The sequence below is a fragment of the Ochlerotatus camptorhynchus genome, unplaced genomic scaffold (assembly GCF_037179485.1).
Source record: "Ochlerotatus camptorhynchus isolate MF236.1 unplaced genomic scaffold, CSIRO-AGI_Acam_v1.1 ptg000141l, whole genome shotgun sequence".
Classification (NCBI taxonomy): Eukaryota; Metazoa; Arthropoda; class Insecta; order Diptera; family Culicidae; genus Ochlerotatus; species Ochlerotatus camptorhynchus.
This window is the reverse complement of record NW_027040631.1, coordinates 1,963,016-1,989,937: the sequence shown is the minus strand read 5'-3', so window position 1 is coordinate 1,989,937 and position 26,922 is coordinate 1,963,016. Positions and strand designations below refer to the sequence as shown.

The window sequence follows — 26,922 nt, the reverse complement described above, 5'->3', positions numbered from 1 at the left end:
CACACCCAACTCGGTTCCATTTTGCGATCGCGTCCCCCGCCCGGACATTTTCAAACTCTTCACTTTTGCATTGTTTTACCGTTTGTGATCCTTTAGTGATTAGTTTTTTTTTTTTTTCGAGATACCGAACCCGTATCTATCAGTATTGTGTTATTGGTAGTCTGTAAGTTAGATTTGTCGAGGCCAACTTGATCGCGAGCTGGCAGAGAAGTTCTCGGCTTCTATTGTGCCTATCAATCCAGTGTATCAGTCAGCATGTTTAGTCGATTGTGTGACCTTGACTTGTAACGGTAATTTTGTTTTACTTGGTTGATAACAACGCTTACTCGAGAGGAAGGGAGAATAAATTTAAGGGTAAGTAGGTGACCACGTGTGCGCGGTCACATCTGTTGACATGACCGACGCCTAACCTCTCGCTACCTGAAAAATGGGACATTTTTTGGTAGTTCCTAAAACAGAAGAACAGTTCATTGGCTGTGGCAAATTCGCTATTAATAACCCCAAAATTGTAGGACAAACCAAGAAAAAAAAAAGCTCGTATGGCAGCCTAGCGGGGCATAGCACTGACAGGACTTTCCTCAGCATAGTTGGGGTAATAGTGATAGAAATGACAACCAGTTCTAAGGTCGACTACTTGGATGGCGCCAAAATCTAGCATTTAACGTTGGAATTTTTACAAAGACTGCTTACTACTTCAAAGAAGGATTACAAATCAGAATTTCAGTGAAAAAAATGTACTACTGTTGATTTATACTATGTTCAGACTATGCCTGATATTACGCAACCCACACACTAAGAAATAACTAATTTTACACGTGATGGAATCCATCTTTGACTTTGAGGATGAAACGTAAACAAACATGTCACGTCAAGCTGAACATTGTATTAGGTCCTAAGTAACATTGATTGCATTATGTCCTAAGTAACATCGTTAATAACTTGAGCACATAACCGTTTCTTGTTGTGTTTGCCGTATTAGATGCTAGATAAAAGCTTCTTTTATCGATCTGTGTTCAGAAGATACCTGGGAATGTCTGTAAATGGCCGTGGGGATACAAAGAGCACACGAAACGAAAAGTAATTATTTCATTCATATACATTTTTGCCAAAATATTAGCCCTATACATTCCATAAGACAAACCACATAGGTCCTATACGAAGATTTCTATCCGTGCAAGTCGACGAAGAGAATCTGTCAATGTTACTGAGGACCTAATGTAATGTTCAGCTTGATATAATATTAAGTGCTCCGAGACTTTTTTGTTTACCAAGAACTTTTTACAAATCACTGGCAGTTTATTCTCATGTGAATTTCTGCTTTGTTTATGTTTACATTCAGCACCATTTACACCAGATCACTCACACACTCTAGATTTCTAGCTGTCAGTTCCACTGAGAAACGTCTCTTGGATCACCTTAAGGCTCAAGCGCAATGACGGCGGAAGCGGAACGGCAACGGCAGCGGAAAAGCCCGATCTGAGTAAGCCTACTTGTCGGATTGAAAACTAGTTAGAATCAAATCGACTTCGGTTAGGCATCTTGATGTCATTAGTGACAACTGTCAAACTTTCCGTTTCCGTTCCGCTTCCGCCCACATTGCGTTTGGGCCTTTATTGAGCTATATTTAGCGTCTGTTATGGCTCAAATTTATGTCAAAATAGACGCTCCTGTATGTCACTCTCAGAGCACCTAGATTTACATGATTTTTTTTTATGTTTTCAAGTAACAATTTGGGTTTTATGAGGGTTCTGGGACCTCCCTTAGCTAAGTCGGTAAAGGCACAGCTACAAAGCAAGACCATGCTGCAGGTGGCTGGGTTCGATTCCCGGTCCGGTCTAGGAATTTTTCGGGTTGGTAAATTTCTCGACTTCCCTGGGCATAGAGTATGATTGTACTTGCCACACAATTATACTAATGCAAAAATGGTACAGGCATCGAAAGCTCTCAATTAGTAACTAAGGAAGTGCATCTAGAACACTAAGTTGAGAGCACGCAATAAGCTTGAAATGCGAGGAAGAAGAAGAAGAGGGTTCTGTAAACCATGATAGACTTGGAGAAAGATTTAAAATCATGATAAAACTTGCAATGTTTCTTGGGAATATAGATTATCTAAATATCAACAGTCGTTCACAGGATTTACAGAGAAAATATTTCGTATGAGTGCTCATTGCAAGATAGTCTATATTACGTGATACCAGTTCTCTTCTCTTATACTAGACCCTCTCTAGGGTCTAGTATAAGAGAAGAGAACTGTATTGGAGTGCTGGCCGCACCTTTAGCATCCATCTTCAACCTCTCTTTGGATTCTGGGATCTTTCCCGACTGCTGGAAGGATTCTTTTGTTTTCCCTGTCTTCAAAAAAGGCAATAAGCAGTCGGTGTCCAACTACCATGGTATCGCTGCTTTATGTGCAGTCGCAAAACATTTTGAACTATTGGTGCTAGATTATTTAAAACACATGCTCTAGTTACATCGCGACTGAACAACACGGATTTATACCGAAGAGGTCGACCGCTACAAATCTCGTTCAATACACATCATCAATCAAACGCGAGATGGAAAGAGGTCATCAAGTGGATGCTATCTACACCGATCTTTCTGCTGCTTTTGATAAAATCAATCACGAGATTGCAGTGGCCAAACTAGAGTGACTTGGTTTTCACGGTTCCCTTCTTGATTGGCTTCGCTCATACCTCACCGGTCGACATATGTCAGTGAAGATTGGAGATCATTTTTCTCAAACGTTCGCTGTTTCTTCTGGTGTACCTCAAGGCAGTCATCTAGGACCGTCATCAAAGATCGAAGTGATGCATTGTTTCTTCAGCAGCAGCTGTTTGGTGTGACAAGAACAGGATGGTATTAAATGACTCTAAATGTGCCATTATAACGTTTTCCTGGAAAAAATTACCTATATGTTATGCTTACAGCCTGCATGAGCAAATATTAAGCCGTGAATCTACCATTAAAGACTTTGGCGTCCTACTTGATTCACAACTCACCTTCAAGGGCCATGTGGCTTATGTTTCCGCTAAGGCGTCTTCTCAACTTGGTTTCATTTTTCGTTTTGCCAAAGACTTTAGGGACATTTTCTGTTTAAAAAAAAACACTCTATTGTTCGCTAGTCCACTCCACATTAGAGTACTGTTCCGTAGTATGGGCTCCTTTTTACAGCAACGGGGTGAATCCTATTGAGGCCATTCAGCGAAGATTTGTACGTTTCGCCCTTCGTTGGCTACCCTGGAGTGATCCTTTCAATCTCCCTAGTTATGAATTTCGCTGTAATGTGATGTCCTACATTTACTTAGTGTTCACCGAGGCGTCTCTAAGGCTACCTTCATCGCTGATCTCCTACGATCGGACATTTATTGCGGTTCACTTCTGCAGCAGTTGAATGTCAATATCAGACGCGTAAATTTACGTTCTTATTATTTTTTTCAATATTCCGGCTTCTCGCACAAACTACGGCGCTAATGAGCCTTTAACTCGAGGGGAACGACACATCTTAATCTCAATTGTAGATGCTCAAAAAATCTCACACTAACGAATCAATCTTCGAAAAATCTTCTTGCATTTCTCGCATTTACTTGCATCGCGCATCATCTTTTTGCAGGAAATCTTCAGAATCGTCATCAATCTTCTTTCTATCTACTCAGCGTGCGAGCAGCTAGCCACAGCACAACACATTCTTTCCTGCAGCGTAGATAGAGTCGCCCCCCTCGCTTTAACTAGCATGTGCAAGATTTTCAACAAATGTTATAACTGCTTTGATTTTAATATCTCCCGTTTTATAGCCCGTTCACATTACAACCTATATGACGTAATATATTAAATGAGCACTCATACATAGGATTTCCAGAGAAAACTAGATGTATGAGTGCTCATTGCACGACAGCGTATATTACATGATATAAGCCATAGTCTGTCCGGGGTATTAAGGACTTAGTTCAAGCAAATGTATCTGTAGGATTCCATGTTATCTGTTGGTACTGAAATGATGAGGTTTTGCGCCCACAAGTGTGGGCTTTTCCCTCCAAATCTCGCTCCAAATAAATAATTAAATAAGAGCGGATTCAAAACAAACTGTCTTGGCAACCTATGCCACAGTGGTTTCTAGCAACACTGCCAGTGTAATCGAGATAGGCGGTGCTCGATTGGCTCTGGCTTTGACAGTTTGTTTGGCTCAAAACCAGCCGAGCGCTCTCTTATACTAGACCCTCTCTATTCTGAACGTACTATTATACCCCGTACAGACTATGGCTTATATCATGTAATATAGGCTGTCTTGCAATGAGCACTCATACATCTAGTTTTCACTGAAAATCCTATGTATGAGTGCTCATTGCAAGAAAACCTATATCACATGATATAAGCCATAGTCTGTACGGGGTATTACCAACAATCAATACGAAACTAACGATTTTAAATTGGCTCACTACTTGACTAGCCTATCCCAAGCAAATCGGATAACGTACCCCATTCTAGTCAATATTCTAGTACTACACAATGTTTGTTTTGATTCGCTATGAAATTTTGACAGATAAAATGAGGGGTTATTGGATTTTCCTATGTTTCGAGGGGTGAATCGACTAGCTTGGGACCTAAGAGAGTACCAGAGCTGAGCCAAAAAGTTGAGCACGTTTCTTCGGGACCTACTAGTCTTAGAGTTACCTCTATGGTATTACCATAGAGGTAACTGTTGGTATTACGAGCACTGGCTGTGACATTTTGCTCGTCATCGGTTCGGCACAGCTTTCACCTTGAATTACTTCGTTCATTGTCGATGCTGCGAAGTATGCACGAAAGTTGGCAACATTTTTTTTTTACGAGCAACAGTACGTACCGAAATGTCTGATCTCTTCCGTAATATTTCTTTCACCTCCACGTCCTTATGGTGGTTCCTCACATCCGTTTTTGTTCCGCTTCCCGTCTTCCTCGCTGAAACGAGTATCGAACGATTTTAAGATTTTAAGTACTTGCACATTCCGATTTATTTCGTGGACAACGGAAGAAGGAAAGATAAAGCAAACCATTCCTCGACTCATTGTTGCAAAGATTTTGCTTTGCACTTCATTTTGAACTTTTACGCAAGAAACAAAACAAAACTGCACAACGAAGAGTTCTATGATGGCATGAACATTTTTCATGGATGCCAGTTTGATCATTTATTTTTCATGGTTACCAAAACAACTTTTTGTGCCTCCGCTTATCCATGGAATCTATAGTATCTATAGTTTACATACGGTCTATCACACGTGAAGTTCACTTGATTCTACTAATTTCTATTCCACACTAACTCTATCTACTACATTCTTCCACTTTCCTACTCTCCTTAATTGGGTTCTTTCATTTTGAAAAATATATCGGTTTTTATGTATCATCTGAAAGAACTTCGTTTTCTGAGCACAGCGATATTTTTTCAAACCCACACACTTTCATCTCGATTTTGAAATCAAGATTAAAAGCAAAATAATAACTTCACTGTTTGACACTAACTTAACAAACTGACAGCTCGCTCCCATACAAAGTGACACCGAGGGGCGCTATTAAGGTGATTTTTGCAAATGTAATCGTACTGATTTAAAATAGTTCCAGTGTACCAAAATTGAAGAAATTTTGGGTTTGGGTTCCATTTTTAATGCAGATTACGAATATGCATTAACCTCAATACCATTAAAGAACCCAATTGAGGATAGAGGGTCTACCTTCACTGAGGAGCACGCAATACAAAGAACCGGTGCGTTGAAGTTAAAATGTAATCAAAAGTACTTAAAATAATTAATGCGTTTTGAAGTAGTACTGACGGTAATTGAAATTATCTATCCGTAATTAATGTAATTAAAAGTATTGAAAATGTAATTAATGTACTTCAATTACGAAATTCCAACTGTAATTAATGGAGTTAAAAAGTAGTTAATGTTCTACATTGTGTAATTACTTTATTTGTACAGGCTCAATCGAATAAACTTTACAGAGCCAAGTTATCATTTGAGTTATACATTATTCTAGATAGAGCTGGAATTAGGGCCTAACAGCTTTTGTAAACAATGACTTCTATCGATGATTTCTAGGAATTCAAGGCACGTACACGCAGACCAACCTTACCATCGGATAGGGGAAGTCTTTGCCTACCCGATGAGGATGTTGGTTTGCGTGGGCGAGCCTTGAATTTCTAGAAATCATCAAAACAAGATATTGTTTACAAAAGCTGTTAGGCCCTAATTCCAGCTCTATCTAGTATTAATGTCTTAAATCTAAAGTTAAAGGTATTGAAGCGCATTCTCGCGGTTGTCTCTAGGTTACTGTGATGTGATTTACGATACAAACATTTCATTATTTTTAAAACTATGAACTATGATATCAACCCTGTGATTATACAATTACTACAAAAACAAACATTTTAAAAACACACACAAAATACAAACTAAACACAAAGTTAATCCAACTAGAATCTAAGGCTAATATCCTTCAAGAAAACAAATATGAGTTTCATAAGCTCCATATCGTGTCTAGCCAAAATATCCCGAACTGGAACATTTGGTTGTCTACCTCGAGCCCGAAGGGAATCGTTTAAAATACGTTTTTTTTATAGAATAATACTTAATAAACCTTGACAATGGAGTGTTTAACAATCGGAGTCTAGGGCGAAACGATCATTGTTATTTTCATCATCCTAAAAATCTGATTGTGATAGTTTGCATTCTACTCCAACAGTTTCAGTGAGATTACGCATTGGATTAATTCAGATTTCAGAATATTATACAATGAACCTGATGTCTTGAAAAAATATCCAGAGGACTTTGTTGAAATCCACGATCAACTAGAGATCTTTAGAATACTTACTGATCAACCTGCCGTCCAGGGGGAGTTGTGGAGTATTTCCCACTGCCGAAGAGTGGCAGGGTCCAGCCGGGAATACAACATGTATGCGGGAATCGTAATCCATGCAGTAGTTTCCTTGCCGAGCTTCTTTAGCATTTGCAGGCTCAGTCCGTCGTAACTTGCTCACTTCAAGACATATTTCGTCGCACAATTCTCCAGTTCAGCCAGCGTATTCAGTACGTACCGCTCACGTTTACTAAGGGCCCTCAAATCAGACCACCACTGAAACTATACAGACCTCGACTGACTGGCTCGATTTACTATCGGCTGAGACTGTTTCGGGAGACCGAAACGAAGGGCGAATCTCGAATCGGTAGTACGCAAATCTTTGAGATTGCTCTGCGGTAACTAACGACCCATCACGACCTGCGTGGACCTTTGTCCCATGCCCCAGTAGCCACTTCAGTGGTGGCTGATTTTCTTCCTCCAGAACCACCATGGTTCCATGGTTTGAGGAGATCAAACCACTGTGACCACTTTTTCCACAGCAGTTGCGTGAATCGCTGCGATTTCTGCCACGCTGATAGACGATTTTCAGGGATCCCGTCCAAGTCGGGTTCCGCAATCGCAATTAAACAACGCCTCGTAATCGTCCGGGACGGTACTGAGAGGTGTGAGACGTCGCGAGTTCAACACTGCTTCCACCTAGGTCAAGATCGTCTGCACCCCATCGTACAAAAGAGTATGCAAGCCAATCGTTCGCTTGAAAAGCAGTTTGATCGACTTGACTGCCAACTCCCATATCCCTCCGAAATTTGGCGAACGTACTGGGATGAAACGGAACTGAATCTGGTCTTCAGCTGAACTTCTGACGACGGTACACACTTGTGGATGACCTTTCGCACTAGGTTCTGGGCTTTTGTTAGCCAGAACCGCTCTCAAACGGACGAAATCGTGAGCTGTTGTCCACCAAGCAGTGCTGCAAAATCTCGACAGTACACGGTGATATTGACAATTCTGCTTTGGTCACTCATTTTAGCTAACAGTCATAGTCAAGGCAAACCATGTCAATTGTCAATGACAATGGTGTCAGTGACGAACATGTGCAGATTTGTTTATTAGCTAAATTTGTAACAAAATTAAATGACTTTAGCTAAACAATTACATGGATCCATTTTAGTGAACAAGTATCTACGTCCTGAGCTACTTGGATAACAATAATGTAACACAGAATATACTAAATTACACTTTTTGTTACCAGGTGAATCTTTGTCATTGACGAAAAAATGAATGAGATTTTGACGAAGGTTTTTTTGAGGATCAAGTCTGTCAGTGACTATGTGACGAACAATTTTGTCAATATCGCGCGAAAGTCTGTCAATGACAATGACAAATCTCAGCACTGCCACCAAGCAATATATTTCGATGGCAGTGAACCAGAATAAACGGGCGTTTGCGACCGGTCTCATTCGATGCATGGCGAATCCAGCCGCCAACGCAGAGTATTCCGTATTTGAACTCCGTCTGTAGTGATGAAATCTTCGACGATTCAAGAACTTCTCTACCGTTTGTCAAATCAGCTAACTCCAGCGAGAAGCTTTCTTGTTGGGAGAGCCTGACCAACGCATTTGAAGCATCTTCTAGTTCGAGCGTTGTGAGAAGACCACACCGTCGATTTTCACGATTCACCGGTTGCGAATTGTGGAGGAATCTGCGAAGCCAAGCAGTCAAACGCAAGAGATGTGTATACGATAATCTGAAGCTGAAGATATCGGTTGGAGTAACCACTGGAAGTGCTGTCGCTATGCTCTTGGCTTCGATATCCATGGGATCGAAGTCTTCTTCGTGTATCTGAGGAGCAGATGGCCAGTTGTCCTCGTCCAACCTCAGCCAATGTGGACCGTTGAACCAGAGCGATTCGTATTGTAGCTGCGCTCGAATCATTCCATTTCGTGATGTGCTGGATCACCGAAACCCTATTTGCTACGAACTGTTTCCATCTTGACGGCGACGAAGAAACCCAACAATTCGACAGTGAGCATGCATAAGGGCAAATACGCGATGATCGATTCTCTTCATCGATTTTCTCTTTGCATTGCTACAGCTAAGCGAAACAATTTTCTGGAATTTGTTCAATGCAGAGTAGTAACAGGTTGTATTGGCTATCTAAAGCAACAGCAAACGCACCGAGAAACGTTAAATCTAGCGAGTTATTAACAAAAGAGAAAATCGACGAAGAGAATCGATCATCGCGTATAGGCCCTTATGCATGCTCACTGTCGAATTGACAATCGTGGAGTCCGTCCAGAATAAGCCTTTCGCTTCGATGCCGAGACTGCTTGTGACCTTCTCGTAAAGGTGTGCTGACGACAGTTCTATAGCCGTGGAGTGGAGAGCCGCTTGTTTCCTTTCTTCAAGTTGTCAAGTGGTGCAACGCGTGACTTCGCTGTCAACAACCTCACAAACGCCTCCCCCGTTGTTCGTACTTATGTCGTTTTCGTTTTTGCGGTGTAGCGGTGTAGCTACACCGCAAAAACGAAAACGACTTTAGATTTTTTTTTGCCGAGATGGGCACCACCGAGCAGCTTGGCATTTTGTTTTGCTGGATCTCAGTGAAAAACTTGCCGAGATTCAGCAAAATTTATGTTTGTTAGCTGAGATCTCGGCAAGTTTTTCACTGAGATCCAGCAAAATAAAATGCCGAGCTGCTCGGTGGTGCCCATTTCGGCAAAAAAAATCTAAGTGTGTATGCCGTCGCGTCGCAGCAACCGTGAAGTTCCGGTTTCTACCCACTGGGGAACGATTAGGTTTTCTAGTGCTACTAGATTCCGCCGATATTCCTTCCACTGCACTTTTTTATGGATCAAGAGTGGCCTGGCGGGAGAGATTCTCTCTCGAACTTAAGCTATCTAGGGATGCACATGCAAAATTATGGCATCGATACTTTTTGTCTTCTCGCTCTAACAGACGACATTTGATTTTTTTATCCGTTGCAGATTTTTAGAGTAATACGTGATCTACCTAAATCTCTAGAGGACTTTATTGATATCAATTATAAAAAATCCATGACTAGCAACGTAAATTTCTAAAATTCGACGAAGTGTCCGAAAAATAAGGTTCCTATACTTCCATAACATCCAGAAAATGCATTGAGCTTTATTGAAGTAAAATTTCTGACAAACTGTTACGTATTTCCTCAAGCTTATACAGCCCGGTGGCAGGCTCGTAGGCAACATTGTATACGGTGACAGCGGGCCCAGTATAGCAAAACAAACGATTTGGGCCCCGGACATGCTGCCTACTGTCAAACATAGCTGTTAGTATAGACCTTGTCATCGGCCTGAGCTTATACAAAGATCCCAAAAATTGTACGAAATCAATAAACTTTTTGGAAATTTTGTATGCTTTTTCGAATTTCCCTGAGCTTAAAAAAAGTGGGCGGGAGGGGCTAGGGTCGACAAGTTTTACACAATCTGTATACAAGCAAATCTGGCGAACTTAGACGGCTAGTTTTGGTCACATTATACAGCTCTTAATCCCATATTCGTTAATGCTTCTACTCAGCCCATATCCAGCTGTTTAAACTGAGTATGAAATTGAAAGGCACTTTTTCCCAACTACCAAATAATCACTATACAGCTTGAAGTGATGAAATTGGGTTGTTAGCAGAATGCTTTAAATAAAACAGCAAAAAAGGGTTATCTTCCATTTAATTCCACTTAATTAATTTTGGTATCCATGACAGATACGTATTTCGACTACAATGTGCAGTCTTCATCAGTGACATTCCCACAAAACCTAACCCCCTTAAGTACTCATCCCCTAGGTAAAAAAGTCTTCATTATGATGGCTGCCAAGCCTTTGGGAATTTTCCTTTTATCAGAGATTTGTATCGATTTATCTCCTTTAGTTTACTTAAATCTTTGGTTTTTTAGTTAGGTAGGTTCAAGAAATTGACCGAATTTATATTATTCTGAACGTTTGTCATCGCCAGATTTAATTAAACCCATAATTTACTTGCACCGGGACCTGGACTTGAACTTTTGACGACCGCATTAGTTCGAGAGTTTTGATAGGTTAGCAGGTATAAATATGAGGTACCTAAGCTCGTTGACGGCACTCTTGTAACGACCCATACTACCCTCTGTCATTTCATAAAATTTCTTCAGTCCATCCATCAGGTCATGGCAATTCTTATCTACCATCCATCAGGTCATGGTAATTCTATCTACCATCCATCAGGTCATGGCAATTATTTTTCAAAACAATTCTTCAGTTCTTCAGTCATTCCACTATACTTACACTATCGTACTCACTGTGCCATTGTCGTGACCGGACCGAGATTTCCAGGCACCGGTCGACGTCTTCGGGAGTGTGCGGATGTTCCTCGTAGTCGATAGCAGTGTCAACGCATCGTTGGAACTGGTCCCAGCTAACGCGATGGTAGTTGCGCCGGGATGCTTGTGACCTGTTAGCAGAGAAGCCTACTTCGGCCACCACCGGATAGCGGTCCGAGCTCAGCTCCTGGTAGGCCACAGGTTGTGGCCCATGTTGCTGATGAAGATGTCGATGGTTGCATGAACTCCGAGTAGGAGTGTCCGAGGACAAGATGGTGTAAAGCCCCTCTTACAGGTCCTCGTTCAGGATGGTGCCGTTTTGATTGCTCCGACCGTTGCCCCAAGCTTGGTGTTTGGCATTTAGGTCAGCAGCGATTATGAAGTTCCCGCACTTTCGGGTGTGTTTGATGATGTCTTGCCGGAGGGTCACTGACGACCCGTTTCTGTAGTTGGTTTGCTTGGGGCAGTAGGTCGCGAAGATGGTGATAGGGCCAAGTGATGTACTCACCTCAACCCCGATGGCTTCGATTGTGTTCAGCTGGAAGCTTGGTAGCAGCCGGCAACTGATGTTCCGTCTGGCAGCGATGGCCACTCCCCCACCACCAGAGCAGGTGCGGTCAAGTCTTACAAGCCGAAAGTCGGGAGGGAAGACGTTCAGCTCGGGCTTCAAGTGCGTCTTGGTGATGATAGCGATGTGTTATGTTTGCATTGAAAAAAGTGATAACCTACCTAACTACAAGTATGACTAAGCCTAACGTGCTAGATCACGTATGATCTGATGAGTTGATCTCAGACAGGTGTCTCTGAACCTTTCCAGGATGATTACTCTCCGTTCTTCTAATGTCTGAATTCCAGCCAGGAGGTGGATCTCCGAATTTCTAGTCCGCGGGGGACTGTTTACGACCATCCTAAGGATCTTGTTCTGGATCCTTTGGAGTTTAAGGTGATGGAATTGGGCGCAACTCTCCCAAATTGGCATCCCGTATTCTATTACGGGAAGGATGATTTGTTTGTAGACAGCAAGTTTATTTTTCAGGGATAGAGTAGACCTACTGTTGATAAGTGGATACAGTGATCTTATCAAGATGTTACATTTGGTTTTCGTTTTGTCAACGTGCTCCCTGAAAATCAGCTTGTTGTCTAGTGTTAAAGTCGAGCTAGACTATCGCTTTCGACCATTCCACCACTGTGCCGTTCAGGCAGATCTTATTATTCTCCGACGGAACAAGTCTGGGAGATATAGAGTGTGGGAAGATGATGACCTGGGTCTTTGCCGCGTTGATACGGATCTTCCAGCTGTTGAAATATGGTCCAGGCCTCTCTGAAGTTTGGCAGTCAGAGCTCCGATGACCCTACCCTTGTAGACGATGGATGTGTCATCTGCGAACAGAGACAACGATCCACCATCAGGGAAAGCTGGCATATCGGAGGTGAACAGGTTGAATAGAATGGGGCCAAGGATTCTTCCTTGTGGAACCCCAGCACCGATGTTGAAAGCATCCGATGTGATGGTATTCAGAGAGACTCGGAACGTCCTGTCCGATAGATAGTTGTTTATTAACTTCACCAGGAAGATTGGAAGACCGTACTGCTGCAATTTGAACACCAGGCCATCATGGCAGACATTGTCGAACGCTTTTTCAATGTCCAACAACGCCATGGCAGATGTGTTCGAAACAGACTTGTTCCGTCTGAGAATGATTGTTACTCAAGTCAGCTGGTTTCCGAAAACCAAACTGTTCCTCGAGTAACAAGTTGTTTTCTTCGGCAGATGTTAGGAGCCGTTGATAGACTGCTCTTTCGAATAGTTTTGATAACCCTGAGAGAAGGCTGATTGGTCGATAACTTGAAAGAGAGGACGGATCCTTCCCAGGTTTTCGGATGGTTATGACTTTAGTTGACTTCCAGTACGAGGGGAAGTAGCCAAGTCGGAAGCACAGATTAAAAGTCAGTGCCAGGTGGTTGTAGAAACCTGTTCATGTTTTTAGATTATTTGATATAGTCCAACAGTTCGTCAGCCTTAATCTCGGATTCCTAGGAAAAAATATTTATTTATTTTGTTTTTCTTCATCGGATTTAACGTGTCTAAATGAAGCCTGATGGGGAAAAGCCTAGAAAAGGCGTAAAAACCCCATATCTTTTCGAAATACATGAATCACAATAATACAATACAATTACAACGAACATTAATCAAGTCTATAGCATAAAAAAGTAACCCTCCTATGGCATAGAGTTGTCCGTGAATCAGGTAGAAGTCCTCGTCATGCAGTTGAACCGGAAACAAAAAATAAACAGGTAGCACAATCCTTCACGTGTACATTCAATAGACAGCCACTCATCTTCTCAGAAGTCTGTGTTGAATACGGTGACGAAAGGTTTCCGCTGCACAGTTGAAGTCGAAAAACTCGTAAAACTCGTTGAAACGCCCAGACATGAACCGTATGCAAGCTGCAAGCTGTAGTTCGCAGCACGAGGTCCAAGATGCAGGAAACTCCTCGACCGAAGAACTCGTTCGGGTGCGTAGATTTCGAATTCAGCCAAGATTCCTGGAGAGTCGATATCACCAATAAGTACTTTCGCTGCGAACACGGCCTGACTAATCGTCCGCCTATGTTCTAGTGTTTCAAGACCCAGGAGTTGACAACGATCTTCGTACGGCGGAAGGTTCACAGGGTCATTCCAAGGAAGGTGACGAAAGGCATACCGAACAAATTTCCTTTGAACAGATTCAAGCCTCGCTATCCAAACTGCTTGATACGGGCACCATACTACCGAGCTGAATTCCAAGATCGATCGCACTAGAGAGCAGTATAGAGCTTTTAGACAGGCAGGATCGCGAAACTCGTCAGCGATCTTGAAAATGAACCCGAGTTGCCTGTTAGCTTTCGCAACGATGCCCGAGTAATAAAGCTTGAATGTTAAGGCGCAGTCCAGCGTGATTCCTAGGTCACGAACATTGTCCACACGTTGCAGAAGTTGGTGATTTATCGTATAGTTGAATGCCACTGGTTTCAGCTTGTGATGAAATGAGATAATATTACATTTTTGTACATTCAACGTGAGATAGTTTCTTGAGCACCACTCTTCGAAAGTATCGATTAGGTGCTGAAGCCGCAAGCAATCGGCGAAGCTACGAACAATCACATAGATCTTCACATCATCCGCGTAGAACGATCTGCAACCAGTTGGGAGGATCAGTTCGGCCTCATTCACAAAAATCGAGAATAGCAATGGTCCCAAGTTGCTACCTTGAGGAACACCGGAGCTGTTTGTAAAATAGTCCGATTGCTCTGATCCGATTCTAACACAAAGTTCCCGATTGGTCAGATAGGACTTGAACCAACGAGTTAAACCCGAGGATACACCGAGTTTTTCAAGTTTAGCCAGCAGTATGGAGTGGTCACTGGTCAACCCGGTCGAATGCAGCCTTGAGATCTGTATATACAACGTCCACCTGCGCTCCAGCTTCCATACTCCGAAGACATAAAGAAATGAACGGAGCTAGATTTGTTGAAACTGATCTCTTGGGATAAAAACCGTGTTGGTCAGGAGAAATGTAATTTATGCAGCTAGAGAATAATGCGTTGTTGATGATGATTTCGAAAACTTTAGAGCAGGCACTGAGTGATGTGATCCCTGGGTAATTTTCGACGTTTCTCTTGTCTCCTTTCTTGTAGATCGGGAACATGAATGACGATTTCCAACGCGTAGGAAACTCCCCCCGCTGTAATGAAATATTGAACAGCTTCGAAAGCGGTGTTGTAAGCTCTGAACAGCATCGCTTCAGGATGCTTGAGGGGATCCCGTCAGGGCCAGCAGCATTAGAAAATTTCAGCTTCTTGATGGTGGATTCGACGAGGTCTACTGTAACTGAGGTAATCGAAAAATTGAAAGCATCACTGGGAGTGTCCCTCACCGCTTCAGCAACTTGGGACAACGAAGCCGTAGTGTCATTGAAAATGCTTTTGAAATGTTCTGCCAGAAGATTGCATTTCTCAAGGGAATTGCTGGCTATTCTATCACCCAGGTGAATTTCGACTGGTAGCCCCTCCTCGTTTCGTTTGGTATTCACGAATGACCAGAACTGCTTTGGATTAAGCCGTAAATTAGCCTGCACACGCCTTGTGTAGCTCTTGTAAAGAATGCGGTTATATGTGCGATATTCGTTGCTCGCTGTTGAAAATAATCGTTTGGTGAATGGGTTACGAGTACGACAGTATTTACGGAGGGCCTTCGATCTCAGACGCTTCAAATTTCGTAGTCGAGTATTGGACCATACGGGTTTGGGAGAGGGTCTCCTCAATGGGACAGAATCAGTTATTGCCCGGCCAACGACCTCAGCGAAGTAGTAGACGGCTTCATCAATAGATGAACACGTGTCAAGGAACTGCCAATCTGCCTGGGCAAGCGAGTGACTCAGCGCGACGAAATCTGTTCTACGAAAGTCGAGCTCATGTACATCAACAGGGGGGTTATCGTAGCGAACAGGAACAGATAGGTTGATGGAAACTCCCAACGCAGGATGATTGGTGTCGATGCCAATCAAAGGCTCTGGGGCTTCTAGGATAGAACATTCCAGTCCTGCAGCTTCGTTCGCCAGAACGAGATCAAGCAGCCGAGAGTTGCTATTCAGTATCGAGTTGATTTGCGTAAAGTCATGCAGGTTGAAACCATCAAGGAGAGCCATCAAGGGAATCTGATGAAGATTGGTTGTATTTTCAGCAACCTCAGCTTCTTGAGGGCTGACCATGTTTTGTCCGAGAGAACGCCGGCACGATCCAGTGGGGTCAGTGGTGGAATGGATCTGGGCTTTTTTTTAAGGATTTTAGTTAGCTTCCAAAAGGGCTTTGCACAATCTGGGAGAGAGCGGATCTTGTTAGCAAAGTCCTGATTTTTGAGGTTCACCATCCTGGCTTGGATGGTTTTTGTTAGGCGATTACAGTGGGTCTTCACGACATGCAAGCCAGAACGCTGGTATTGCCTTCGAATGGAGTTACAGAGTCTGATGAGATTTTTGGTAATTCTATCAAGGTTCAGAGTATTGCTCACCTGTCTGGATACTGGCACGTGTTGTTCCCTGGCCCGGGATATCGCCTCCTCGATGGAACGCAGACACCGGTCAACGTCTTCGGGCGTCTCCGGAAGGACACCGTAGTCAACAGTGGAGTGGACACATTGTTGGAACTGCTCCCAGCTGACACGATGGTAGTTGCGTCGCGAAGCTTGGAATCAGTTGACGGATGAGCCCACATCGGCCACCACCGGATAGTGGTCCGAACTCCGCTCCTGGTGGGTCACAGGTTGCGAGATGTTGTCTCCCATGTTGCTGATGAATATGCCACACCGGCTCAACCGGGTGGGAGAGTCTGGCGCAGGTCGTCGTTCAGGATTGTGCCGTTTTGGTTGCGTCGACTGTTGCCCCTGGTATTTAGCGTTCAGGTCGCTCGCGATGATGTACTTTTCGCGCCGTCGAGTTAGTCTGATGATGTCTCTCCGCAGGTCTGCTGCCGACCCGTCCCTGATGGTGGTTTGTTTGGGACAGTAGGCCGCAGCGATGGTAATAGGGCAGATAGGAGTGGAGACTTCCACACCCACCGCTTCGATCATCTTCAGCTGGAAACTCGGTAGCAGTCGACAGCCAATATTTCTCCTTAATGCGATAGCCACTGGTCCGGTCTAGTCTTACGAGCCGAAAATCGGGGAGGTGAACATTTATCTCCGGCTTCAGGTGTGTTTCGGTGATGTCTATGCTATGTTCATTGAGGAAATTAACGAACTCAATGTTTTTGCTCTTGAGCGAGCAAGCGTTCCAGTTGACTATTTTGATGGCTTCACGGTCCATACTTTTGCACGAGGGTCATAACTGCACGAAGCTATTCAGGTAGTGTCTTGGTGGTGCGTAAGATTATGATCACCTCAGTCACGAGGATCACTAGTTTGTCGCTTGTGAGTGGAGAATTTTCTTCTGACTCACCTGAGCACAAAACCTGACAGCACGGACGTACGATAATCCCGGGGCAGTGAGGCGATGCTGAACTGAAGGGTGGTTGGGACCCGCTTGATCTGATGTTGGATTCGCAAGGGGGGGGCGCTAATTTAATGGAAGCGGTGCTAGTTTCGGGACCATACGACGAGCCTGAAGCAGTGATGGAAAAGTTCACGAAAACTCACTATGACTCACGAACTTTTCCCTTGGTGAACTTCATGAAATATCGCGAACTTTTCCAACACTGGCCTGAAGTACTGGAAACGTGTCCATGTTGACAATAGGAGCACGATTATTGCGGTGTCGAACAGGTTGGTTCCTCGTGGCAGCCTGTTGACGGATCTGGATGAAGGCCGCTCGCTTGGGACATCTCCTATCGCTGCCCAGATGGTTGGAATCGAAGTTCACGCACTTAGGTTCAGCTTCTTCTTCCGTCTTGCAGGCGGTAGTATTGTGAGCCCCAGCACATTTGCCACAACGAGCCTTAATGTGACAATTCTTCGTACCGTGCCCAAATGCCAGACAATGAGTGCACGGTGCGGAGGGCGATACTACTCCCACTGAATCACGATGTTGAACAAGGCGCGAATCTGCCGCAGAGCAGCCCCACTTGTGGAGTCCTTATCGAAGTGCACCAGGTACAACTGGTCCCGGAATGCACTGGTTTCATCACGTCTCGCAATGGGAAAAATGTTGATTGGTTGCAGATGAAGGTGGTCCACTTCCGCTTTAATCTCCGCAACAGGGAGATTTGGAAGACCACGGATCACCATTTTCAGTGGTTTTCTTCTAGGGACGTCGTGAGTGTAGAACTCAAACCGGTTCAGCTGAAGAAAAGTGCCAACAGCGTTGTAGTCCGCCAGCGTCGAGCACAAGATTTTGATCTCCGTGCTGCACAGCTTGAACAGCGGATGGATTTTATTTTTAGCCAGCTCATTCCTGAGCAACGCGAGTTCCTTCGTCGAGGTGAACAGTGGAGGCTAGAGTGATGCAAAATTTGAAATTTTCGCTCCACAATACTTAAATGATTCCAAATCGGATCCTGACTAACCTCTCAAAATTTGAACCCATTTGGTGAGAAACTGAGATGGCACAAACCATTTGAAGTTTGTATGGGAATTACTATGGTAAAACCAAGATTTTTGTTGATGTCTATCTAATAATTCACCATATCGGTCTGCCTCAAAAACTTTCAACTGTACTTGTAGGAAATTTTCCCAGCTACAACTTTGCTCAAGACCACTTTTTGATTAAATGCAAGGATCGAAAGTTATCAATGGTTCAATGCACTGATGTCTTATGATCATGCTCAATCAACTGCTCAGCAGGCAACATTGGTGTTTCTGGGGCGTTGAATAGGACACAAAAATCATGGCTACTATGTCACACTGCAAAATACAGTGTTGCCTACAGAGCAGCTGCTTGATCATGTCATAAGTTTTTCAATCTCTTGAATAATTAATAACTTTTTCCTGGCTCGTTTTACATAGAAATGATCTTCGGCGAAGTTGCAGCTGAGAAAATTTTCTATAAGAATGGCTATCGAACGGTTTCGCAGCTTAATATGGAAAAAGACTAGAAGACAATGAACAAAAAGTTGAGATTTCCCATAGTAATTTACATGTAAACTTCAAATGGCTTGTGCGAAGTCTGTTTATAACCAAATGAGTTGTAACTTTGAAAGGCTAATCAGGACCCGATTTGAAACCATTTAAGCATTGTGGAGCTAAAAAGTCAAATTTTGCATCAGTCTAGTGGAGGCACTTTTTCCCGTTTCTCAACTGGATCTACATCTGCTTCTTCGGGGAGTGCCGAGAACGGATTACTCTGAAGCAACCTTTCCGTGTGGTTGCTGGCACCAGCTTTCTTGCGAGGCCTTTTCGGGGCATTTTGAACGGATGCGGTTCCATCCAAACTTTGGCGATCCATGACCTTTTGTTTCTTCAACGGGTGAGTGGAGGCATTCAATTGTTGCTCCACTACCGCCGATTTAGCGACTGCCACAAGTGAGGCGAGAACTGACGACACGTTGCTAGCCAAAGCGAAAACTCGCGACGGGTACCACGACCAATGACCGACTTAAAACACCGAACGACTCGAGAGAGCGAGCGAAAAGAAAATCAGACTGTACAGCTTGATGGTTAAGCAGAGAATGTGCCTGCCGTTAACAAGCTTAGGTACCTCATATTTATACCTCTAGCCGTATCTAAATTCCCGAACCAATCAGAGCCCGTTTACATACGATCAAGCGTGATTCGATTTTACTCATTTCTATTCCACACTAACTCTATCTACTACAGGGCTATCACACTTCACGCTCACTTGATTCTACTCATTTCTATTCCACACTAACTCTATCCAAGCTGACTACATATAGGGGGAATTCCATCTACCCGCTAAGGGGAATTTCAACTGCCCTCTCAGGGAGCGCCAGTAGCATCCTCCCAAGAAAGAGGATGGTCACGGTTCTACGAATCTGCTACTCCCTCTGTTGGTCCGCTAGTGCCGCTATTCTTTCTGCTGGTCGTCCGCTCTCTCCATGGTCCGTCATAAGAATGCAGTCAACGAGCTAAGGTACCTCATATTTATAGCTCTAGCTGTAACTAAATTCCCGAACCAATAAGAACCCGTTTACATACGGTCGATTACGCTTCACGCTCACTTGATTCTATTCATTTATATTCCACACTAACACTATCTACTACAGTTACTACGGGTATATCCGTAGATCTGCGGATTTTTAGATTCACTACGGATCTTCGGATAGTCGCATCAATTGCACAATTCTACGGATTTTCTAGATTTTTTGTACCGAAGAAATTCTACGGATTCTAAAAAAAAAATGGCTCACCACCACCCTCTCATCACTTAAAAAAATAGTTTTGGAAAATGGTCTTTAAATATAGTAATAATTAACGCAATTGAAACAAATTTACCTTTTAGATTGAGAGATTTTCGAGCATCTTAACAGATTCTGGGGAGAATTTCAAGGGAATCCTGAGGACTGGTTCTATTTCACGGAATTTCGGAATTTCTAGAGAACTTCTATGGAGAAATTCAAAGAAACACGAGAAGCACACCAACGGAATTCTATGTAGAATTCCCAGGGAATTTTGAAGGAACACTTAAGGATTTCAAATTCCAAGGTACCTTTCAAGATAATTCTAAGTAGGATTCCAAGGAAATTCTGAGGACAATTATAGAACGTCTAATGAAAGCACAAAACTCTACATATGATTGATTATAACTCTTGAAGAGATTCTCCACGTGTATTATGTGTTTCCCGATATCGCTGAAACGAAATCAAATCTATTCCTTCGAAATAGGGTTAACTACCGCATTTCCGGCCTATTAAGCACAACCCGCACTTAGTCTTTCCTAATCTAGCGTTTAGCTTTTTTAGCGTTTTTAGTTAAGCACCAAACGGAATGTTATTATTACTGATGGCTTCCAAATTAATTTACCTTTCCGTACGTAGAGAAACCAATCGTTGAGATATTGTCAAAAGTCTAACACTACTTCTTGACACCAAACTCGGCCTACGGATTCTAAACTCGGCCTAACGCATTGAAACGCCAATGAATTCACTTCGGCCTATCGGATGAAGATAAACATTGATTCTGTCGGAGCGCTTCTTTTGTTTCTGGGAATAATGGGTGCAAACCTTTATATCACGCGTTCTCATTGACTTCGTTTGGTAGCTTATTAACTAAAGAATCGTACCAAACGCTTAATTGGCATGTTAACTCTGAAATCATGGATTTATTTGATGTTTTCTGCTCGATTGGCCCAAAATGGGCGATGAGGAAGAAGTAGTTCTCTACCCTATATAAACCAATGAATCTTTCAACTAAACCTCGCACCCTTGCCGCCACACAGATTTCGTTCCGCATCGATCATGCTACGATCGAGTGCGATCGTACTGCTGCTGATCGGCACCGTCATAATCGGTGGCGCGGACGCCGGTCGCAAGTCGTCCAGTCGGGTCGTGAAGGCTACCCCATGTGGTGACAACGAGTACCGCTGCGACAACGGAGTATGCATCCCGGACACGAACCACTGCAACGGCAACAAGGACTGTGCCGACGGGAGCGACGAAGTTGGGTGTGGTAAGTCCGTAGTACGCTATCGCCATGGGTTGCTTGGATTCACTTCTGTTCTTCTTTTTCTTCTTCTTCTTCTTCTTCTTCTTCGGTAGATTACTTCCTATGCAAGAAACCGATGTGGTACCGCTGCAAACATGACAACAGCTGCATCAGTGCGTCGTTCCTGTGCGACAAGCACGATGATTGTCCGTTGGGGGATGATGAAGAGAACTGCGAGAATTTCGAAGTGCCGCACGTACCGGTGCCATGTAGCAAGTTCGAGTTTACCTGCACGGACAAGATGTGCATTCCGGTGGACTTGGTTTGCGACGGGGTGGCGCACTGCTTGGATGGGTCGGACGAGACCATCGGATGCTTGGATATCGAAAAGAAGTGCAAGGGGTTTCTGTGCAAGAACAAACACTGCATCAAGAGCCACGATTGGGTTTGCGATGGAATCGACGATTGCGGAGATGGCTCGGATGAGGAGAACTGCTTCGCCGGGTGTGATTTGGAGCATGGCAAGTTCGAGTGTGCGGACAATAGCACGTGCGTCGATCTGAAACAGGTTTGCGACGGGAAGGATGACTGTGGAGATCGAAGCGACGAGGGAGGATCGTGCCAATCGAAGGAGTGCGATAGCTTGAGGTGTCCAGAGGGTTGTAAGAATACGCCGCACGGCGCGGTTTGCCTGTGTAAACCGGGCTACAAATTCAACAAGAAGAGTAAAGCTTGCGAGGATATTAACGAGTGTGAACGATACGGATTGTGTTCGCAGGGGTGTGAGAATACTCCGGGGTCGTTTCGGTGTACGTGCGTCAACAAGTTCAAACTAAAGGAAGATGCAAGAACATGCGAGCTGGATGGTAAGAGTTGATGCATGTCCTGAAATACCCTCACCCCTAAAAATTCGTCATTTTTACAGATCTTGCCGAACCGCTCTTGCTGTACACCACTCAGAAATCCATCGGTGGACTGCACATGGACACCAAACATCAGTACTACGTGGCAAAGGACCTTTCGCAGGTGATCGGTGTCAGCTACGATGGAAAGCACGTCTATTGGACGGACATCTCCTTCAAAACGGAATCGATCGAGCGATCGCTGGAAGATGGAAGCAAACGCGAACTGTTGCTGACCTCCGGTTTGGCTTCTCCCGAGGATCTGGATCTGGATTGGCTCACCGGGAACATCTACTTCAGCGACAGTGGCCATATGATGATTGCCGTCTGCTCGAACGATGGTGTTCACTGTTCGATACTTATCCAAGATACGCTGCACAAACCCAGAGGTATAGCTCTGCTGCCTCAGAACGGAACCTTGTTCTACTCGGACTGGGGAGATAACGCCATGATCGGAACTGCCAATATGGATGGTAAAAACAAGAAGATCCTGATCGACAAAGACATCCATTGGCCAAATGGACTGAGTCTGGATTGGCCCAACGAGCGACTGTACTGGGTTGATGCCAAACTGAAGAAGATCGAAAGCATCAAAATGGACGGAACTAACCGGGTGACGGTCCTGTCTGATGTCCTCAAGCATCCTTTTTCGATTTCCGTGTTCAACGATCGCATCTACTGGTCCGATTGGGACACTAAGAGCATTCAATCCTGCGAAAAGTTCAACGGAAAGGACCGCAAAATTGTAGTGCACGACCGACAGATCTTCGGTAAGTCTACCTCAGTAATCCATATAACTGTATATTCTTACTGACTCAACCTTTTCCCCCAGACGTCTACATTTACCACCCCGCCCTGCAACCGAAGGGCGATCATCCCTGCTTGGGCAACTTCTGCTCCCACCTCTGTCTGCTGGCACCGAATGACAGCTACAGCTGTTCATGCCCATACGGTATGAGCCTTAAGGCGGACAAGCATTCGTGTCGTGAAACGATCAAGCGGCAGTACCTCCTGCTGGGCATCTCCAACTACCTGGTCAAGCTGGAAACGCAAACCTTCGGACGGCACGAAACATCCCAAGCCGATGCCTTCCAAATCTTCTTCCACCGGATGGCCTTCAACACGATCACCGGGGAAATCTTCGTCGCCGATAATCGTCAAAAGGCGATCTTCACCGTTGATCTCAAAACGAAGGCGTCGCAGCGACTGATCACAACCGGAATCGGAAACATCTCCGCTCTGGCTTTCGGTACTAACCCACCATCTGTTCTAATGTATTATCACAAAACTAACGATCCACCTGCCCCGCAGACTTCCTCGGCAATAACCTCTACTGGGCGGACAGCGAGCGATCAACGATCGAAGTCTTCTCACTCCAGACCCGCCAGCGAGCCATCATCCAGCACTATCTGGGAATGGACAAGCCCGTCGGCCTAGCGGTTATCTCCGAGATCGGTAAAATGTTCATCGCCCTGCGATCCTCGTCACCAGTTCCGCACACCCACATCGACCGCCAGGATATGACCGGTCGAGGTCCTCACTTGCACATCATCGAGGAACGCGTCAGTGGGAACGGGACGTTCAACTTCGTCGCCGATCGGGATCTCCGTTCGGTCTACTGGAACGACATGGGTTTGAGCAAGATCGAGTTCACCAGCTACGAAGGTGACACTCGGCATCTGTTCCGGGAATATCTCCGGCTCCCGGTGTCCATAGCCATCGTCGGAGACAGTTTGTTCTGGACCTGCTATCGATCAAAGCGCCTCTACTGGTCCGACAAGCACAACCTCGGAGTGACGAAGAAGATCACCATCGATAAACCACCGTACGGGGCTGTCCCGGACGAGATCATTCTGCTGGGAAGTCAACCACTTCAGCGGTACGATCATCCCTGTCAGAAGCAGAACGGAGGTTGTTCGCACATCTGCGTCCCCGCCGGGATGTACAGTACGGCGTGCATCTGTCCGACGGGAATGATTTTCAGTTCACCGAAGAACACAACCTGCATCGACGCGATCGACTGCGAGTTCAAGTGTACCAGCGGCGAGTGCTTAACGATCAGCAAGCGATGTAACGGAAACAAGGACTGCGCGGATGGGTCCGACGAGAAGGGCTGCGATGGGGAGGACAGGGTGAAGCAACTGGAATGTCGTTACGATGAGTTCATGTGCGCAGACAAGAGCAAGTGCATCGATCAGAAGCTGCGATGTGATAAACACTTTGATTGCGGAGATCACTCGGACGAGAAGAACTGCGAGGGGTACGATCGGGGAATTGGATGCCATGAGAATCAGCATGCATGTCCGGATGGGATGTGCATCGATGTGAACACGCTGTGCGACGGGTTTCCGGATTGTTTGGACGGGTCGGATGAGGTGGGATGCACGGAGCTGAACAATGAGAAGACGAATGCAACGACCTGTGGACCGCAGATGTTCCGGTGTAACACGGGGCAGTGTATTCCGAGGTGGTGGGAGTGCGATGGATCTCCAGATTGCTCGGATGGGTCGGATGAGCATGAAAAGTGTTTGCAGAAGAGCGAGTGTAAGGCTGGCTTCACCAAGTGTGCTATGGGGCATTGCATCGAGGATCGACTGGTTTGCGATGGCAACAACGATTGTGGAGACAATTCTGATGAACTGAGCTGCAAGGTTGAAGCAGAGCCGTGTGTCGGATTGGAGGACGATAATCCGACCAAGTTCCTATGTCCGAAATCTGGAAAGTGCCTGGATATTGCGGTACGGTGTAACGGAACATCGGAGTGTCCGAATGGGGAAGACGAGGCGGAGTGTAGCGTCTGTGGAATCCATGAGTTCCAGTGCAAGAGTGGCAAGTGTATCCGGAAAGAGTGGCGGTGCGACAAGGAGGTCGACTGCGATGACGGAAGCGATGAAGTGGATTGTGGAACGTCCCGAGAGGATGTTCAGGTGCATGTGGCCTGTGGGGACGGCACATTCGAGTGTAAACCTGGTGTTTGCATCGAAATGAGCAAGGTTTGCAACGAAAAGAAGGACTGCGATGATGGGCAGGACGAAGGCAAGGGGTGCGATGATGCGTGCAAGAAGAGTCCTTGTGAACACAAGTGCATCAAAACACCGACTGGAGCGATTTGTGAGTGCCGCGTTGGGTATACTCTGGCAGGAAACAAGAAGTCCTGTCAGGACGTAGACGAGTGCTCCGAGGGAAGACCATGCGCTCAGCAGTGTAGGAATACGTTTGGTTCGTATCGCTGCTCCTGCAATCCCGGATTTATGCTACGGTCGGATAAGATCTCCTGCAAAGCTATTGGTCCCAGCCGCTACGTCCTATACACCTCGTACAATCAAATCCGAAAACTGGAAGTAAGTCCACCGTCGATCCGAATCCTCATTCAGGCCAACGAATCTCGCATCACTTCCATGGACGTGGACGTTCGTCGACAGATGCTCTACTTTACCGACGAGTACAACCCGGTAATCTACGAGCATGATATTGAACGCAACAGCACCCACGTTCTGTACAACGTTGGCCACCCGGAGCATCTATCGGTAGATTGGGTCACCGGGAACCTCTACTTCTACGATCGATCAGAACCATCCATCAAATTATGTTCAATTCAGCGCCAAGTTTGCTCGAGAATCATCACCTTCACCTCGCAAGTCTTCGTTAAATCCGTGGTCGTTGATCCAATCAATCGGATCCTGTTCTACTCCGTCATGCACTTTTGGATCTTCGAGGTTCCGCATTCGATCATCTACCGTGCCGACATGGACGGGCAGAATCAGCTGATCATCAGCAAGGACGTCTCGCATGTGACCTCGCTCCAGTGCGACACGGAAAACAAGTTGCTCTACATTACCGACATCAGCACTCGAACGATCAAGATGATCGACTACGAGGGCAAACAACTGCGCACGATCGTTGAGAAGCAAAATCTTGCCGTCAGCCGTCCGATCGGAATCACCTTGTACGAAAATCAAGCGCTCGTCCTCAACATGGCATCGTCCACGGTAGGACAGTGTAAACTCTACGGCGACTACGAATGTCGCCTCCTGGAGCTGAACGTCCACAACTCCAATCAGCTTCTGATCGTTCAGGAATCACGCCAACCCGAAACGGATAACGCCTGCGATGCGAAAAAGATCAACTGCAACCACGTCTGCGTACCCGGAGAGGATGGATCTGGTAAGTGCATCTGCCATAACGGCGAGCACATCAACGAAAAAGACATCTGTCCGCACACTTCGGACGCCATGAGTCCCAAGGTCAAAACACACCTCGCCGCAACCGCACCGGATGACCACGAACCATCGGATCAATCCTCGACTGCCTCAACGGTCGCCAATGTCTTCCTGGTATTGCTGATCCTAACTTTGGTCATCGGAGGCATCGGGTATATCTACCGGCGTCGCTTCCAGCAAAAATTCGACATCGGCATGCACTTCCACAATCCGGAGCTCAGCACGGTCGACGCGGCCGAGGTCAAAATGTTCCAGAGCGTTCCGCGACTTCGCCAGACGGCGACCCACACGGAGCTGACCCTGGAAACGCCTCCCCCGGGTGCGGTCCCAACCGAACCAGGTTCCAGCGATACGATCAGGCAGCACGACATTACCATGGAGCTGGAAAACATGTCCGACGCGGACTCGATGAAAGACGCTTACGACTGCGGGGACGATCCCCGGCAGCGGTTAATCATGTGATTCGTCTATCGTTTGTGATTTTTTGTAGTTACTTTGTTGGCAAAAAGTAAGGAGAAAAACCCCGAATTTGTAGTTGTTAGGAATTAGTGTGTAGTAGGCTTGTCATTTAGT

General features: G+C 45.2%; 1 protein-coding gene across 1 annotated transcript; it reads left to right on the top strand.

Annotated features, from left to right (window-relative positions):
- Positions 1-26,922, top strand: yl (Putative vitellogenin receptor yl). Its single transcript, XM_065221315.1, has 6 exons — positions 1-354; positions 21,022-21,251; positions 21,341-22,093; positions 22,153-22,899; positions 22,962-23,378; positions 23,441-26,922. The coding sequence occupies exons 2-6, from the start codon at positions 21,041-21,043 to the stop codon at positions 26,809-26,811; spliced, it is 5,499 nt and encodes a 1,832-aa protein (XP_065077387.1). The 5' UTR covers positions 1-354; positions 21,022-21,040; the 3' UTR covers positions 26,812-26,922.

Bases quoted from the DNA above. Each gene is read 5' to 3' on its own strand.
- yl (XM_065221315.1), top strand. From the start codon at position 21,041: ATGCTACGATCGAGTGCGATCGTACTGCTGCTGATCGGCACCGTCATA. The intron at 22,094-22,152 runs GTAAGAGTTGAT...TCATTTTTACAG, and splicing joins AAGAACATGCGAGCTGGATG to ATCTTGCCGAACCGCTCTTG. The intron at 23,379-23,440 runs GTACTAACCCAC...CCTGCCCCGCAG, and splicing joins CATCTCCGCTCTGGCTTTCG to ACTTCCTCGGCAATAACCTC.